Source organism: Oenanthe melanoleuca, chromosome 7 (assembly GCF_029582105.1).
Source record: "Oenanthe melanoleuca isolate GR-GAL-2019-014 chromosome 7, OMel1.0, whole genome shotgun sequence".
Taxonomy (NCBI): domain Eukaryota; kingdom Metazoa; phylum Chordata; class Aves; order Passeriformes; family Muscicapidae; genus Oenanthe; species Oenanthe melanoleuca.
The window spans coordinates 35,836,201-35,855,321 of NC_079341.1; the positions used below are offsets into that span (position 1 = coordinate 35,836,201).

Here is a 19,121-nt window from a genome sequence, read left to right on the forward strand (position 1 = left end):
TGAGGGGATGGAAATTTGGGAGTGAGGAAGGTGGGACTGATTTCCACAAGGTGTGGAGGAAAGGAGAGGAGCTCACCTGGGTGGTCAGGAGGTGAAATATTCTGTCCAGAAATGGAGATTTTTAATCTGGATTTTGGTAGGAGCCATCCCTGGCAGAGCCAGCCAGGATAAAGTAATCTGGGCAGAAATGGTGATTTTTAATCTGATTTATTCTTGGTAGGAGCCATCCCTGGCAGAGCCAGCCAGGATAAAGTAATCTGGGCAGAAATGGTGATTTTTAATCTGATTTATTCTTGGTAGGAGCCATCCCTGGCAGAGCCAGCCAGGATAAAGTAATCTGGGCAGAAATGGTGATTTTTAATCTGGACTGTGTTTGGTGGGAGCCAGGATAAAACAATCACCCTCAGTGCAGACCCAGGGAGCTGAGCCTGGCTGAGGAAAGCAGAAAGTGCAGAGAGGATGTGGGACAGGCAGGAATGTTGGGTGAGCTGTTGTGTGGGGCAGAGCACAGCACTTCCCATCACAGCCTGGGATCAGATGGCTCCGTTTGGGAATGAGATCATGGAGCCTGGCTCCTGTTCTCCCTGCTCAGGCTCAGCCCCTGCCCTGGGCTTCCAGCAGGATTTTGTCCCCGTGCCAGCCAGGCTGTGTAAGCTGATTAGCTCTGAGCAGATCAAGGGCTGCATTGCAGGTAAACACTGGAGCTTTTCCTCCAGCTGGGAGCCAGTGGAGCTGTGAAATATGGCTCAGGAGTCAGGAGTGGTGCTGGAAAAACCCTCAGGAAAAATACCAAGGAGTTCATGAAATGATAAGCAGGGCTGATAAGGTGCTTGCTGAGAGATTGAGAAGCAAGCACAGATATGATCAGAGCCTGTAAATGCTGTCAACATGACAGCAGAGATGAGCAGGAGAGGGAGTCACTGTTATCTGATGGAAAACAAGCTCTGGGAATTGCAGCCCTGGCAGCAGGAGGTGTGCAGGGGATCCCCAGCAGCAGGGATGCTCCTTGGCTGGGATCACAGGAGCAAATCAGCCCTGGGCTGTCCCTCACTGCACTGCCCTGTGCCCTTCAGGGTGGTCAGCACTGGCACAGAATCACCCTCAGCACCTGGGATCCTGCCAGTACCTTCCTGAAATTCCCCTTTTCTGGGTACCAGTGAGGTGTCCTGGCTGGCTGATCCCAGCAGGTGCTGCCCCTTCCCCTTCCCCTTCCCCTTCCCCTTCCCCTTCCCCTTCCCCTTCCCCTTCCCCTTCCCCTTCCCCTTCCCCTTCCCCTTCCCCTTCCCCTTCCCCTTCCCCTTCCCCTTCCCCTTCCCCTTCCCCTTCCCCTTCCCCTTCCCCTTCCCCTTCCCCTCCTGGAAATGAAGGAAATCTGGGCAGAGACTGGTTCCAGGGATCCCCAGGAAGCCTGGGGGATTTATCCTGGAATATTTATATCCTGGATTATTTATCCTGGAATAAACCTGGAGGCAGTGTGTCACATCTTGGGAAGATGCTCCTGGAGTGGGATTTTGGTCTGAAACTCAGATTTATCAATTCCATTCAGTTCCTCCAGGTGTTCTGGGTTCCCTCCAGCTGTTCTGGGTTCCCTCCAGCTGTTCCTGGGTTCCATCCTGTGTTCCTGGGTTCCATCCTGTGTTCCTGTGTTCCCTCCAGCTGTTCTGGGTTCCCTCCAGCTGTTCTGGGTTCCATCCTGTGTTCCTGGGTTCCCTCCAGCTGTTCTGGGTTCCCTCCAGCTGTTCTGGGTTCCATCCTGTGTTCCTGGGTTCCCTCCAGCTGTTCTGGGTTCCATCCTGTGTTCCTGGGTTCCCTCCAGCTGTTCTGGGTTCCCTCCAGCTGTTCTGGGCTCTCAGGAGCACGGGCAGGACAGTTACATGCACATTCCAGGCCAGGGCTCTTGGGAAAGCTGCCCTGGCAGCCTGTGGCAGGTCCTGGAAGGAGAGCTGACATCAAAGGAGCCAGGAAGGATAGGGATCAAGTAATTGCTGCCTCTCCCCTTCCTCCTGCCTGCTGTCACTCACAGCCTGGGGTTGTTATCTCTGGGGTGGGGCAGCAGCAATCCTGACTCCAGGATCTGTGTCATCCAGGTGAGGAGGTGTGTGGTGACTTTTCCAGCCTGGAGTGAAGTGAAGTGACATTTTGTGGTCCTGGTGGGGAGAGGGCTGTCCTGCAGCCCCAGCCTGCAGTGGCAGGTATTTCCCAGGGACCTGACTGGGGCACAAAGAGCATCCCTGAGCTGTGGCTCTCTGCTGGGCGGAGGTGGATGGTCACAGAATCCAAAAATTGTTTGCATTGGAAGGGATCTCAAAGCTGATCCCATGGCAGGGACACCTTCCACTGTCCCAGGCTGCTCCAAGCCCCAGTGTCCAATTCCTTGGGCATTTCCAGGGATCCAGGAGCACCACCAGCTGCTCTGGGAAGCTGTTTTTCCTAAAAGCCCAGAAACTGGAGCTCAGAGCCCTGAGCCTCTCACCTGGTGTGAGCTGTGCCCGTGGCTGCCTCGTGACTCAGCAGCACCTTGGGGGCCAAAACCAACAGGGAGAGGGAACTGAGCAGCTCTGGCACCAGGAATTCCCAGGGAAACAATTCCAACAGCTCAGCCAGGCTGCCTTGGCTGCTGCAGGTTGATCCCTGACAGTGTTGCTGTCTCTCCACAGAATGCCATGAACCTGCCTCCTGACAAGGCCCGGCTGCTGCGGCAGTACGACAACGAGAAGAAGTGGGAGCTCATCTGTGACCAGGTGAGGAAGCTCTGGAGCTGCTCTGGGAGGTGCTGCTCCATGCACAGCATCCCTGGGCTCAGCAGGAACTGCTCTGGGAGATGCTGATCCATGCACAGCATCCCTGGGCTGAGCAGGAACAGCTCTGGGAGATGCTGATCCATGCACAGCATCCCTGGGCTGAGCAGAAACAGCTCTGGAGCTGCTCTGGGAGATCTGCTCCATGCACAGCATCCCTGGGCTCAGCAGGAACAGCTCTGGGAGATCTGCTCCATGCACAGCATCCCTGGGCTCAGCAGGAACAGCTCTGGGAGGTGCTGATCCATGCACAGCATCCCTGGGCTGAGCAGGAGCTGCTCTGGGAGGTGCTGCTCCATGCACAGCATCCCTGGGCTGAGCAGGAACTGCTCTGGGAGGTGCTGATCCATGCACAGCATCCCTGGGCTGAGCAGGAACTGCTCTGGGAGGTGCTGATCCATGCACAGCATCCCTGGGCTGAGCAGAAACAGCTCTGGAGCTGCTCTGGGAGATCTGCTCCATGCACAGCATCCCTGGGCTGAGCAGGAACAGCTCTGGGAGATCTGCTCCATGCACAGCATCCCTGGGCTGAGCAGGAGCTGCTCTGGAGCTGCTCTGGGAGATGCTGCTCCATGCACAGCATCCCTGGGCTGAGCAGGAACTGCTCTGGGAGATGCTGCTCCATGCACAGCATCCCTGGGCTGAGCAGGAACTGCTCTGGAGCTGCTCTGGGAGATCTGCTCCATGCACAGCATCCCTGGGCTCAGCAGGAACTGCTCTGGGAGATCTGCTCCATGCACAGCATCCCTGGGCTCAGCAGGAGCTGCTCTGGGAGATGCTGCTCCATGCACAGCATCCCTGGGCTGAGCAGGGGCTGCTCTGGGAGGTGCTGATCCATGCACAGCATCCCTGGGCTGAGCAGGAACAGCTCTGGGAGGTGCTGATCCATGCACAGCATCCCTGGGCTGAGCAGGAGCTGCTCTGGGAGGTGCTGATCCATGCACAGCATCCCTGGGCTGAGCAGGGGCTGCTCTGGAGAAACTCTGCTGTGAGGTTCTTGACCTCCAGTGCTCCTACTCTGAGCTCTTGGCTCTTATTTCTTCAGGTTATTTTAAATAAGCAAAGCAGCTGATAGTTAAAAATATTATTTATTGCAAAGCATATCTTATTACAAAGCACATCAGTCTCAAAAGGCAATGGCAACAAACAATGGCAAGAGCAGGTGGCTAAAAGCCAGAATGGCTAAAAGCACCAACTCTCCCCTATACAAACTCTTATATAGGATTTTTTTAAAAGCTAAGATGCAAACTCAGACCACTACTCCTTAACTTATTAGAATTTTGGTTTCTTAGCACGCTAGATTATGTGTAAGACTACACATACAATTTATTTTGTTTTATTTAAAAATGTAAGCAATATTTTTACTATAGCTCTATTATGTCTAAGTCCTGTCCACAGGGCCTGGAGCCTCTTGCTGAAGATATCAGTATGTTCTCACTTTCACTAGAACTGGCTTTGCTACTGTGGAATTTAAACCTTTTCACTTACTGAAAGCATTAGAACTCACTCTAAAACTTACTGACTTACTTCTACTTAAACATTTGCTTTATATGTGAGTGGCTTAATATACTTCAATCCATCCAAAGGCTTTAATTTTGAAGAATTCAGAGAGACCCTGACTCACTGACTCCAACACTCTGGGAGGTTTCAGACACTCATTCCTTCTGTCCCCTTGTTGGTGGCCACTCCTGGAGCCTGCAGCCACCCCAGTCATTCCATGGTTTGTGCCATTGATTTTTCTGAGAGCTGATCTTGAATCCCACAAACCTGTTTTTTTGAGCTTTCTTTGCTTTCTGACACTAACACTGCTTTTGACCTGAAGCCTTGGAAAAGGCTTCTAAAATTGAATGATGGAGTTAAAATCACGGGTTTGTAGTTAAATAGAAGTGTGTGATTGCACATGGTGAAGGGTTTAATTTGGGGTTTTTATGATGTAGTAACAGGGACAGGATGGAGGGTTTGGGGGTTACAGGCTCGAGCTCTGTGCTGACAGCAGCCTGGCTGTGCAGATTCCCACCTCACACAGGATATCCCTTCCTTCCCCTCTGGTGCTCCCACCCTGGAGTCCCTCTGGCTGCTGAGCCCTGCACAGGCTCAGAGTCCTGAACGAATGCTCTGAGTGCAGGGAGTGTCTGCTGCTCTGTCACACTCTGTGCTGGCAGCTGGAGCTGTCACCTGCAGGGACAGGGACCCTGTTCACCTCCAGAGGCTGGGAGCAGCCTCAGGCATCTCCTGTCAGCTGTGCAGCAATTAACAGCATGGGATGGAGAAACAAAAATGGCATTTCGGGGGGAAAAATGAAACGTGCCAAAGGTGGGATTTGAATTTGGGAGCCAGCAGCAAAATTGGGATCTGCCATGAATTTCAGCAGTGCTGGCTGATGGAAATAATTGATCCAGCACTGGGGAAGAGGGATGTTCCCTTGGGATGGCAACTCAGCAGTTTGGCAGGATAAATTTGGGGTTAATACATTTATGGGATAGTTCCTATTCAGCTGTTACAGGTAGGGGGGCTGATACAATCATGGAATTCCAGACTGGTTTGGGTTGGGAGGGACCTTAAAGCCCATCCAGTTCCAGCCTGAGGGACTATCCCAGATTGCTCCAAGCCCCATCCAGCCTGGCCTAGGACATTTCCAGGGATCCAGGGGCAGCCACAGCTTCTCTGGGCACCCTGTCCCAGGGCCTCTCCACCCTCACTCACAGAAAAGGATTTTTTTCCCAATATCCCATCTAACCTTGCCCTCTGGCAGTTTAAATTCATTGCACAGGTACTTTAAAGTAAAGCCCAATAAAGAATTGCTTTTTTCCCCATGATTTCCTGCAGAGGATGTAAAGCTTGAGCTATTTAAAGCTTCAGTTCACTGAGACATTGAAAAATTGCAGACTGATTACAGATTCCTCATCCCTGGGAGTGTCCAAAGCCAGGCTGGGCAGGGCTTGGAGCACACTGGAACAGTGGAAATGGCACTGGATGGGCTTTAAAGTCCCTCCAGCCCAGAGATTCTGTGATCCATCCTCTGTGTGTCCTGAGGAGCTGTTTGATCCCAGCTGGATCCATCCCCTCTGTGTCCTGAGGAGCTGTTTGATCCCAGCTGGATCCATCCTCTGTGTCCTGAGGAGCTGTTTGATCCCAGCTGGATCCATCCTGTGTGTCCTGAGGAGCTGTTTGATCCCAGGCTGGATCCATCTCTGTGTCCTGAGGAGCTGTTTGGTCCCAGCTGGATCCATCCTGTGTCCTGAGGATCTGTTTGATCCCAGCTGGATCCATCCTGTGTGTCCTGAGGAGCTGTTTGATCCCAGGCTGGATCCATCCTCTGTGTCCTGAGGAGCTGTTTGATCCCAGGCTGGATCCATCCTGTGTGTCCTGAGGAGCTGTTTGATCCCAGGAATTCTGTGATTGCTCTGTGTGTCCTGCAGAGCTCTGAGGATCTGTTTGATCCCAGGCTGGATCCATCTCTGTGTGTCCTGAGGAGCTGTTTGATCCCAGGCTGGATCCATCCTGTGACTCCTGAGGAGCTGTTTGATCCCAGCTGGATCCATCCTGTGTCCTGAGGAGCTGTTTGATCCCAGGCTGGATCCATCTCTGTGTCCTGAGGAGCTGTTTGATCCCAGGCTGGATCCATCCTGTGACTCCTGAGGAGCTGTTTGATCCCAGGCTGGATCCATCCTCTGTGTCCTGAGGAGCTGTTTGGTCCCAGCTGGATCCATCCTGTGACTCCTGAGGAGCTGTTTGATCCCAGGCTGGATCCATCCTCTGTGTCCTGAGGAGCTGTTTGGTCCCAGCTGGATCCATCCTGTGACTCCTGAGGAGCTGTTTGATCCCAGGCTGGATCCATCTCTGTGTCCTGAGGAGCTGTTTGATCCCAGGCTGGATCCATCCTGTGTGTCCTGAGGAGCTGTTTGATCCCAGGCTGGATCCATCCTGTGTCCTGAGGAGCTGTTTGATCCTAGCTGGATCCATCCTGTGTGTCCTGAGGAGCTGTTTGATCCCAGGCTGGATCCATCCTGTGTCCTGAGGAGCTGTTTGATCCCAGGCTGGATCCATCCTGTGTCCTGAGGAGCTGTTTGATCCCAGGCATTCTGTGATTGCTCTGTGTGTCCTGCAGAGCTCTGAGGAGCTGTTTGATCCCAGCTGGATCCATCCTGTGACTCCTGAGGAGCTGTTTGGTCCCAGCTGGATCCATCCCCTGTGTCCTGAGGAGCTGTTTGGTCCCAGCTGGATCCATCCTGTGTGTCCTGAGGAGCTGTTTGATCCCAGCTGGATCCATCCTGTGTCCTGAGGAGCTGTTTGATCCCAGGCTGGATCCATCCTCTGTGACTCCTGAGGAGCTGTTTGATCCCAGGCATTCTGTGATTGCTCTGTGTGTCCTGCAGAGCTCTGAGGAGCTGTTTGGTCCCAGCTGGATCCATCCTGTGTCCTGAGGAGCTGTTTGATCCCAGGCTGGACGTGCAGATCCCACCTGGAGCTGCCCCAGCCCGTGCAGCTGCTGCTGAGTCTCCCCAGGCTGAGCAGATGGGAAGGAAATCTGCAATCTGCTCAGCAGCTCCTTGCACAGCTCTGGGTCCCCCTGGGGCTGGGATGATCCTTCCTGGGCTGAGGCATTCCCTGGAAAAGAGAGTGATGGAAGAGCCAGCTCTGCAGCAGTGCCACCAAGTGCCACCTCCCCGGTGTCCCCTGGGTGCAGTGTGAGCACCCAAACCCAGCACATGGCTGTGAAATATTTATTTCTCTCCTGGAATAAAGGGGTGAGGCCACTGCCAGCAACAGGGGTTGTGCAGGATTGTTTTATTCTAAATGCAAATTTTGATTTTTCCTCTTTTCCCTTGGTTTTGCTCACTATGCTGTTTTCACAATAAGCAATGAGGAAATGAAATCTTTCTCTCCTCTGCTGGTTTTCCACTTAGATCAGAAAGGAAAAAGTGTCCAGAAATGGTATTTTCTAAACAATATGTGCAGCAGACCCTGAATATTTATCTGTGGAATATTTGGAGAATATTAGGAGTTCATCCCCAAAAATGAAACACTCACCTCTGCAAAAATTAGATTAACAAAAGTGAAGAATTGGTTTCATGATGACAACAATAATATTAACAATAACAACAACAACAATTATAATAAAACAATAATAAAATATGATAATGATAATAATAATAATAATAATAATAATAATAATAATAATAATAATAATAATAATAATAATAGTTGATCCCCAAAAAGTAACTCTCATTTATGCAAAAATCAGATTAACAAAAGTGGGTAACCAGTTTCCTGATGATGATGACAGTAATAATAATAACAACAAAAATATAATAATAATAATAGTTAATCCCCAAAAAGTAACTCTCACTTATGAAAAAATTAGATTAACAAAAGTGGGGAAGCAGTTTCATGATGATGATGACAATAATAATAATAATAATAATAATAATAATAATAATAATAGTAATAATGCTATCTGCCATGAATATTTGCATTATTTGAATCACTCTACTGGCTGTGGAGGACTCATCCCAGGTGGAATTTTCTCTTCCTTTGTTTACAAACCTTCCAAATCATCTGATCATTTTCCTCAGAGCTTGTTATGGTGAGTACAAGGAGGAAAAGAGGAAATCCAGGAAATCTGTTGTGCACTCTGGAGAGGGTCACGGTGCCCATCTGAGGGGCTGGCACTGGGAATGAGCCAGGCAGGGACAAGGATGGGAAATTCAGGAAATGGGATCCTCAGAGGCTTTTTTTGTGTAATGGCTGATGAAAAGAATTGATCCAATGTGGGATGTTCCCTTGGGATGGGAACTCAGCAGAGCCAGGCTGAGAGTTTGGCAGGAAATCCAAGAATTTCCAGGAGTGCTGGGCTGGAAATCCAGGAAAAGGGATTTTTTGGGTGTCCTGTGGCCAGCTGGGTGCCAGGAGGTTCCCAGAGGGCTCTGGGTGTGGGTGAGCAGGGAAGGGCTTGGGGACAATCCTGCAAGGTCCTTCATTGCCCTCTGATGGCAGGTGCTGGCAGGGGCACCCCTGGGGAGCAGCAGGGGGCTCTCCTTGTCCCAAATCCCTGGTGGAATTCCCAGATTTCTCCTCAGCAATAGAGGAGCCCTTATTGACCTTCCACAGCAGAGATCCTGGGGTTTGCCACCATCCAAACAAGGATTTTCCATCCCTTTTTATGGGCTGCAGGGGCCACTTGCAGCTCTGCTGTGAGAAAACAATGTTGGAAAAAACACGGGGTGTTCCAGGGAATCTGCCCTGCTGGGTGGAAAATCCCATGATTTACTGAGTCCAGGAGAAACTGGATTTTTGGGACACTCTGACTGGCTCAGATGAGAGGGAGCTGCTGTCACCTCATTCCACAAGGACATTTCCAAAGTGGCACCTTGTCCTGCTGGTGGGATGGGATAATGGGATGGGGTGGGATAATGGGATGGGATAATGGGAGGATGGGATGGGATGGGATACAGGGATGGGATGATGGGATGATGGGATAATGGGATGGGATACAGGGATGGGATAATGGGATACAGGGATGGGATACAGGGATGGGATACAGGGATGGGATACAGGGATGGGATACAGGGATGGGATAATGGGATGGGATACAGGGATGGGATAATGGGATGGGACTGAGGCACCCTGTGCATCTGTGGCAATGGGGAATTCTGCACTGTGTTCATGATGTGTTGCAGTCTCTGCTCCCATCTCTTTCCCCACTGATCCCAAAAATGGCTTTTGTGATCCCAAGTGGGATGCACTGGCTGCATGAAAATGAATAATAATAATAACAGGAATGAAAAGCTCAGCCAGGATAATGACAACAATGAGAATGACACGTGTGCTAATGCACAAAAATGCCCTGAATGGTTTGGGGAGCCAGGGATTGTTGGAAAAGCCTCAATTTCCTGCTCCTGGCATGAATAGGTTTTCCAGAGCTGGGTGATCAGATGTGTTGGGTTGTTGGGTTCTTTGTGCAGCAAAGCCCCCCAGCCTCCCTTTTTTTTTTTTTTTTTTTTTTTTTTGGCTGTATCCAAAAAACAAAGTGCAAATTCTGGGTGGAAGAAGCACAGGAGAGGTGTTGTGCTCCTGAATTATGGAATCATGGAATGGTTTGGGTTGGGAAGGACTTTAGAGCCATCCAGTGCCACTCCCACTGTCCCAGCTTTTCCCAGACACTTCCAGGGATCCAGAGCTTCTCTGGGAATTCATCCCAGCCAGGAATTCCTTCCCAGTATCCCATCTACATCTCCCCTTTTCCATTCTGAAGCCATTCCCTGTCCCTCCATCCCTGTCCCCAAACCCCTCTCAGAATTTAATCCCAGTGAATCCTCCCTGTTTCCCCCCAAAGGGAGATGCTGCCCTTGCATTCCCTGTGCTCACACCGCCCCTCCTCAGGGATTTTCCAAGCCAAAAAAGATTTTTATCCTTGGGAATTAAGCTGGTTTTCTTTGTGGGGGGCTGACAAAGGCAGTGTGGAGTCATTGCTGCCCCGTGTCCTTTCAGGCTGCTGATAGATAAAAAAGGGTTTCACCAGGATTTAGGAGCTTTGTTGTGTCTGAATGGCTCAGTGCAGGGAAGCCACCACGTCCCAGTCGTGATGTCACCCCACAGGATTTGCTGAGCAAAGTTTGGCTGCTCCAATCTGGATTTTAGGGCTTTTATCTTATTTTTTTTTTTTTTTTTTTTTAATGCGTGTGGTAAAAATCCCCCGGCTCGTCATTGGGATTGGTGTTAAATGCCGAGTCTGGGAGCTGAGCTGGCCAAGGAGTGGGTGGGAATTGGCAGAAGTGGAGGGGAGGAGCCGACAGGAAGGAAAGCAGGAGTTTTAACTCTTTCTTTGTGCTCAGGGAAGTGTGGCTTTGGGATGCTCCCAAGGGCAGCACCAGGAGAGAATTCCAGTGGAGATCAGCCTGGGAGCAGCTCCATTCCCATCTCCCTGTCAGATTTTTGGGAAGATTTTTGGGTGACTTGGAGCCCTCCCTGCACAACCCTTGCAGCTTTTTAATCAGCCTCTAATATAAAACACTCCTGGATAAACCCAGACAGGATCACAGCCAGCAAAGGGCAGTTTTAAAGGCTAAACCCTCAGAGCTTCCCAAACCAGAAAAAAACCCCCAAAAACAACTAAAAACACTTGAAGGGGCTGTAAAAATATTCCCAGACCTAGGAGATTTTACCACAGGTGGTTTTTGGTCACTCCTCAGGTAAGAGCAGTTCATGGATAATGTCTTTAAAGTCTTTAACCCAAATAATTCCACCCCACAAGAATGAGCAGCATCTTTTTGCACGAGGTTGCTGCAGGGATTGTTACATAAATCCATAATTACAGCCAGGTTGGAAGAAAAAACAAATAAAAACCTCCAGTAGCTGCACCCCAGACTGTTCAATGTGCTCCTTGAGTCTCTTTAAATATTTCATTTTGAGGATTCCAGGCAATTAAAGCTGGTGGCTGGGAGAAGCTGCTGTCACTTAGCAGACAGGAGTTGATTATTTGGGAAGAGGAATTAATCCACAAGGTTAATTAATTAAAAAAATTAAATTAATTTAAAAAGAGCTTCTCTGGGTGGCTGAACCACCAACAGAGAAACCCAAAAATTGGGGATAAATGGGAGAGGGAGTGTGGAGCCCTGTTGGGATGGATGCTGCTGCCAGGGGTTGGATTTGGAGGATCTTTTAGGGCTCTTCCAACCCAAAGCACTGTGGGATCCCAGGAAATCCCTGTCTGCCCCATGGGAGCCACTGGGGTGAGCCTGGCTCCAGGAATCCTGAGACAGAGTCAGGAAAAACCCACCAACAAAAGTCCAGACCCTGCTGCTGAGGAGCCCTCAGGGAAGAACTTTGCATTTTCTGGGCTGTTTTTGAGATAAAATAGGAAATGCCAATTCCAGAGCTGTGTGGAGGTGGAAAAAGAATCCAGTTGTAAAAGAGGAAAAGCCATGAGTGCTCTGTGACCTCCCACCAGGGCTGGTGGAGCTCAGGGAAGATTTTTTCCTTTTTTTTTTTTTTTTCCTGCTGGCCATGATGGATTCCTTCTTTTCCAGCAAGATAATAACAGGGAGCAGTTGTGGTGTTCAGACAGTTCTGGTCACTGGGCAGCAGTGTCCTGCTCATTCTGGAATAATTTGGGGGTAATGCAGCCAGAATTGCATCCTGACCTCATACAGGGAGGTTTCACATAACAGCTGTGAAATGGGGAATTTCAGGAGGCTGGGATGAGATCTTTCCTCCAGGGAAAGGGGCAGAGCAGCTTAAAGTTCTTCCAAGCTACAAACAGGATCAGGATTTTTGGGAATGCAGGGAAAAATCAGGGGGGTGTCAGAAGAGCTGGTGTTTGTCCCCAAAATCTGTGAGCTGAGCTGAGGGGGGATTGGGGGTTGAAAGATCCCTGCACCTCGAGGGGTGGGTTGGATTTTGGGATATTGGGAAGGAATTCCTGGCTGGGATGGAATTCCCAGAGCAGCTGTGGCTGCCCCTGGATCCCTGGGAGTGCCCCAGGATGGGGCTTGGAGCAGCCTGGGACAGTGGAAGGTTTTTCCCAAGAGGTTCAGAAGGATTTTGTGTTGGTGCTTGCATCTCCTCTCCTGAGCCTTCTCCTTCTCTCCATGCTCCTGCTGAGCAGGAACCCTGGAACTTCAGGTGGATGTGCAACTAAAATTCAAAATTACAAATGTTTAACAGTATTTTTGTACTGTTGATACAAATACCAAGACCCATTTAAATATCTTTTATTTGCATGCATAGATTGTACACTCAGAAATAGAATGTATTATAAATATGTATTGTTCAATATGTATGTGGTGTATGTGTTCTGTGGGTAAATACAGCAAAATGCCTGATGTTTATTCCTGTCTCCTTTCCAGGAGAGATTCCAGGTGAAGAATCCTCCACACACTTACATCCAGAAGCTGAAGGGATATCTGGACCCAGCAGTGACCAGGAAGGTGAGAGCATCCTGTTTCCTCCTGCTGTCCCTCAATCTCAGCCAGCATGGTCCAGGTTCCTTCCTGCCTTTGTGCCAGTGCCTGGGAAGTGTCAGGGAGAAGCAGAAAAATTGGGAATTTGCTGCAGTTTGTTGGGAAGGACCATCTGAGCACAGCTTCAATAAATAATCTGAGAAATTGTCTCTGAGCTGGGCTCTAGGCCTGGCTTGGCCTAAACCCCTGTCTGGTGGCTCTTTGCTCAGCACTGGGAAGGGCTGTCCAGGTTTTGAGTCCTTTCTCTGGGAATTTGCCTGGCAGAGGCTCAGTGCAGCTGAGTGCACTGCTCATGGGTCAGCTCCATCCATGGGGACCAGTTCCACCCATGGGGACAATTCCCATCCATGGGGACAATTCCCATCCATGAGGACAATTCCAATTCATGGGAATCAGCTCCATCCATGGGGACAATTCCAATTCATGGGAATCAGCTCCATCCTGGTGACAGCTCCATCCATGGGGACCAGTTCCACCCATGGGGACAATTCCCATCCATGGGGACAATTCCCACCCATGGGGACAATTCCCATGCATGGTGACAGCTCCATCCATGGCCATCCATAGGGATCACCTCCCATCCCTGGTGACAGCTCCATCCCTGGTGACAGCTCCATCCATGTGACAGCTACAAGAGCCTCTGAAACCTACACTGAGATGTAGCAGAGCCCAGCAGCTCCTGCCCTGGTCTGGCTGTGCCTCCTGCCCTGATCCCAGCTCTGAGCCCTGATCCCAGCTCTGAGCCCTGATCCCAGCTCTGTGCCCTGATCCCAGCTCTGAGCCCTGATCCCAGCTCTGAGTCCTGATCCCAGCTTTGTGCCCTGATCCCAGTTCTGAGCCCTGATCCCAGCTCTGAGCCCTGATCCCAGCTCTGAGTCCTGATCCCAGCTCTGAGCCCTGATCCCAGCTCTGAGCCCTGATCCCAGCTCTGAGCCCTGATCCCAGCTCTGAGCCCTGATCCCAGCTCTGAGCCCTGATCCCAGCTCTGTGCCCTGATCCCAGCTCTGAGCCCTGATCCCAGCTCTGCTCCCTGCCCTGATCCCAGCTCTGTGCCCTGATCCCAGCTCTGTGCCCTGATCCCAGCTCTGTGCCCTGATCCCAGCTCTGAGCCCTGATCCAGAGCACAGCTCTGTGCCCTGATCCCAGCTCTGAGCCCTGATCCCAGCTCTGAGCCCTGATCCCAGCTCTGTGCCCTGATCCCAGCTCTGCTCCCTGCCCTGATCCCAGCTCTGAGCCCTGATCCCAGCTCTGTGCCCTGATCCCAGTTCTGAGCCCTGATCCCAGCTCTGTGCCCTGCCCTGATCCCAGCTCTGAGCCCTGCTCCCAGCTCTGCTCCCTGCCCTGATCCCAGCTCTGAGCCCTGATCCCAGCTCTGCTCCCTGCCCTGATCCCAGCTCTGAGCCCTGATCCCAGCTCTGAGCCCTGATCCCAGCTCTGTGCCCTGATCCCGGGTTGTTTCCCTGTGGAAAACACGGATCCTGCCCTGGGTATCCCATGGCACAAGGAGGGTGTCCCTCATTCCCTGTGTCCCCTCTCTCACAGGGTGTCCCTCACTCCCTGTGTCCCTGCCCTGCTCTCACAGGGTGTCCCTCACTCCCTGTGTCCCTGCCCCTCTCTCACAGGGTGTCCCTCACCCCCTGTGTCCCTGCTCTGCTCTCACAGGGTGTCCCTCACTCCCTGTGTCCCTGCCCCTCTCTCAGAGGTGTCCCTCACGCCCTGTGTCCCTGCTCTGCCCTTTCCAGCCTCCAGCCAGGGCAGGAGCCTTTCCCTTTCCCTTTCCCTTTCCCTTGCCCTTTCCCTGGGTGATGTTCCCAGGCTGTGAACAGGCTCTTTGTGCTTTTCCTCAGAGGGTTTTGGAGGTTGTTCCGTGTTTGGCTCTGCTCCGTGGGCTCACATTGGAGCCTTTCTTACCCAGGGCTCCTGTGACAATGACAAACCCAAAAAGGGCCTAAAAATAACCCCAGAGTTCCTGTCTGCTGCTGGGTCATTGCAGATCACCCACAGCCTTTCCTCAGCCTGGAGAGATTTCCACAGGGATGGGAGAGCTCATCCACCAGATTCTTCCTGGGATTGAGGTGGGGTCAATCCCACATCCAGGAATTCCTGCCCAGTATCCCATTTATTACTGCTTATCTTCTTCTCCTTTTTTTTTTTTTTTTTTTTTTTGTCTTTAGTTAGAGTTGGGATTTTAGCACAATTTCATGTTGGGGTTTAGTTGTTTATTAATTCTTATTCACAGTACAGTGAGCACTGTAGCACTTTTAGCTAATGAGCTAAAAGTGAAAAATGGAGTTGTATTTTGCTGGTTACAATGTTTTTTAAAGCTGAACAGTTTAATTAAAAACTAATAGTTAGATTATTTTTATTATTGATCAAACACCTGTGACCCACAGTGTGGCACTTCTCATTTAACCAAAAAATAACATCAAAACTAAGAAGAAGGAACAAGAAGGAAGAAAAACCAACCCCCCAGAACTTTTATCTTGTCTTACACTTATTACATATCCTAAAACTCCAAATTTTAAACCCTTCACTGTGTGATATTACACACTTTTATTTGAACTACACACCAGTGATTCTCAACTTTATCACTTAACTTTGGAGGCTTTTTTTAAGGGAGAAGAGGATCCCCAATCCTGCTCCAGATGGGATTGAGGTGCCCCTGCTGCCTCTGTCACCTCATTTTTTCAAGCAGAGGGACTCTGCAACCTTCAAGAGAAAGTTTAGTTTATAATGAAATATTTATTTATCTCCAGGGTTTTAATTTCCTTCATCCTGGAAGCTCCTGGGAGCAGAAGGGATTTCTCCTCACGTGCTTTTGTTGACTGCATTCCTGGGGATTTAGAGGAGTTCTCAGTTACCTCCATGTTTTCCATGTTCCCTCTGTGCTGGGTGAGATGCTGATATTTTTTAATAGAGCCTAATTGTTATTTTTGCTGCTCATTCCATTGCAGAAATTCAGGAGACGAGTCCAGGAGTCGACTCAGGTGCTCCGAGAACTGGAAATTTCCTTGAGGACAAACCACATTGGGTGAGAGTTTTTGATGCCTCTGGTTCAATTACATTTTAAATTTAATATTATTATTGTTATTTTTATCATTATCATAAATTAATTTGTTTTCTTAATTTATTTTTTATTATTTAATAATTTATTTTTTAATTCTAAAGGTGCCTGTCTTTGAGCAAACACCCCTTTGCATATCAATGATTGATGGATAATTAATGCCTGATGGGCTTAGTTAAGGGGAGCTGTGCATCTCAGGATAATTCAGCTTTAATCCTTTGCTGATGGATTCATCCCCATTTTTCTGAGGGATAACATCCCCAGGATTTCCCCACAAAGCAGCAAACCCCACAAATTGCAGTGCAATTGCCAGAGGCTGAGGTATTTTTTTCCCCTGGCTTTGCCCCTGAATGGATGGATTTTCAAATTTTTTTTGGCATTTCCAAAGCTTTGGAACAACATGGACTTTCCTGAGTTATTTTGCAAAACCCAGGGGCCAGAATTCACCGTAACAGGTGAACCCCTTTTGAAAAAAGAGGCAGAATTGCTGTTAAATGTACACCCAGGGTATTCATCAGAGATTCTTTTCCTGCTTTTACAGCCTGCTGGAAATCAGGATGAGATAAAAACCCAGCCAAGTCCCTGTGTGAGGAGTTGACCTTCACAGTGCTGCAAAAAATCCTCATTTCAGTACATTTGGAAAGGCATCTAAAGCATCTTTAAATCCTCTAAATCATTTTGTCAAAATCTTTTTTTTCCCTGAATGAGACCCACAGTGCTGCAGTGGCTCTGTGTCCAGTTTTTCTGGGAATTCCAGGGAATTGCAAAGCCCCAGGAGGGCTCTGATGTTTGGTTTTTCCCTCCCAGGTGGGTCAGGGAGTTCCTGAATGAGGAGAACAAGGGCCTGGATGTCCTGGTGGAATACCTGTCCTTTGCCCAGTATGCAGTCACGTAAGTGGGACATTCCTGGCATTTCCTGCCAGGAAATTCCTGGATTTTAGGGAATATTCCTTCATTCCACCATTGAACAGGCTGCCCAGGGCAGTGGTGGAGTCCCAGTCCCTGGAATTGTTCAGAAAGTCAAAAAGTGGTTTGGTGGGCATGGAAGTGTTTGGTGGTTCAGGTCTTTTCCAGCCTCAATAATTCCATGATTCTGTGGGGCTGAGAGCAGAGGAAATATTAATCTGGAATTATTTCATCACAGCAGACCAAAAGAAACCAACAAAACAAAAACAAAACAAAACAAAACAAAAAAAAAAAAAAAAAAAAAAGCAGCAAAAAAAACCAAAACAAAAAATCCCCTACAAACCTTGGGATTATTCATCTCTACTCATATTTTTTATCTTTGCTCTCTGAGCATCTTAGGGGTGGCAAACCCATCCCAAAATGTGTGGAAGGGTGCAGGATTCCTTGAGGATAGGTTTGCACTGGGTGTCCTGTGCTCAAAGGGATCCCAGGGCTCCTGCTGCAGCACAGCTCAGGAGCAGTTCCAGGGGCATTTTGGAAGTTTTGAGTTTTTTCTGACATTTAGGATGTTTGGATCAGATGTAGTTGTTTGGGTCATAAATCATGAAAATACCAGTGGGGAAAATCAGCTCTCAGTGCAGATCTTCAGCTGAGACTTTGTTTTATTATCATGGAATCAGCCCAGACTGGTTTGGGTTGGGAGGGACCCTAAAGCTCATGGATGAGGAGCCTTCCACTCTCCCAGGGTGCTCCAAACCCCACCAGCCTGGCTGTGGATAATTCCAGGCACAAAGAATTAATCCACATTCATTCAGGATATCATAGCAGATTATTTTCTATAAAAATGAAAAAGAACCCTTAGGTTAAAGATAATTCTGGAGTAGAAACTCAAGCTGGGGAGAGCTGATAATTTATTTTTAGCAAGGCTGCCATCAGATTTATGGCTGTCACTGCCCAGAAAAGAGATTTGTGGTGGGGTTGCAGGAAAATTTATGAGGGAAAATCCTATGGTTTCAAATGTTACCCATTGGAAAAAACCGTGCACAGCAAAAAGAAATGTTTGTACAAAGCCTTTCTTCCTAAATTTATACACAAGGAACTCGCTGGGTTTTTCCCCTCTTGCATGGGGAACATGAGTAATAACCTCAGGAGCTGGAAGGGGAACCAGCAATTCCTGCTTGGAGTAGCAGAGCAACGGGCAAGGAGTCAGAAATCAGGGAATCTGGGGTGCCTGTGGTGATACTGGAATGTGCTGGGGGGTTTGTGGGGCCAGACCCCTGGGATGAGGAAATGAAATGGTTATGGAATCAAAGCCAGTGAGAGACTCCAAGTCAGAAGTACAATTTAATAGAAAAAAAAAGAGAGAAAAATAAAATACATGCAATAGTACAAAAGAAAAAGAACCACTGCCAGAATCAGAATGCAACCTGACACCCCTGGCTGGGATGGTGGTTGCAGTCCAGATGAAGTGGTGAAGGTCTGGTAGCTCTTTCCTCTAAAAACCAGTGGGAAAGGTGCTCTGGTGTTCCAAATCTCAGTTTTTATCTGGTAGGAAAGGCTTGGCTCCTCCCCTGGCTGGAGCATCTCCCATGGGATGATGGAATTTTATCAGTCATGCCCTGGGACTCAGTGGCCATGAACAGGAGATATCTCCTGGAGGGAGGATGGGCTGTGGGAAGATAAAGATGATTGCCCAGCTGGGTTAAAGATGGTGATAGAATACAAACTTTTGGTTATTACTATATTGTTGTTGTTGTTGTTATTATTATTATTAGTATTAGTATTAGTATTATTAGTAGTATTAGTAGTATTAGTAGTATTAGTATTATTATTAGTATTATTATTATTCTTTGGTTACTTGCACCCTGCTTTGCAAGCCAGGACACTTCCAGCTGATAGAGGCAGGGAATTGTAAAATCATGAAATACCCAGAGCTGGAAGTTTTGATGTCTGGTGGGAGAATGAAACATCCTGGTTTTAAATTTCATTTTGTTTGGCTTAAAGCCCTTTGGGAGAAGCTGCCAGACACTGGGGTGTGGTGGGATTTTGGGGTTTCATTTTGTCCCTTCTGGAGAAAGAATGTGTTGTGGGAAAGATAAAGATGATTGCCCAGCTGGGTTAAAGATGGCCCATGAGCAGGAGATATCTCCCACAGAGATCAGGGTCACTGCCCCAGCTGGGGTAACAGATGGGAGATAAAATACATCCCTTTGGGCACATCTTTACATTGTAGCCTGGGACAGGAAGCCAGATTGGTGCTTGCACAGATGAGTTATGGAGATTCACTGGAGACAGCTCCCAGAATTTCCACTTTTTCCTTCCAGGCAGGGATATTCCTCAGCAAGCAGCCAGTGCTGGGTTTATTTTGTACTCAAAGCACTGTGGATGTGG

At 49.0% G+C, this 19,121-nt stretch overlaps 1 protein-coding gene across 5 annotated transcripts in view; it reads left to right on the plus strand.

The window, feature by feature from the left end:
- The window catches only part of FMNL2 (formin like 2), a 113,493-nt gene that overhangs the window by 53,938 nt on the left and 40,434 nt on the right, over positions 1-19,121 (plus strand). For all 5 annotated transcript variants that reach the window (XM_056495937.1, XM_056495938.1, XM_056495936.1 and 2 more), the window contains exons 2-5: positions 2,658-2,741; positions 12,647-12,727; positions 15,715-15,791; positions 16,632-16,715. In XM_056495937.1, the coding sequence (XP_056351912.1) occupies positions 2,658-2,741; positions 12,647-12,727; positions 15,715-15,791; positions 16,632-16,715 (326 nt within the window). The remainder of the gene's footprint in view (positions 1-2,657; positions 2,742-12,646; positions 12,728-15,714; positions 15,792-16,631; positions 16,716-19,121) is intronic.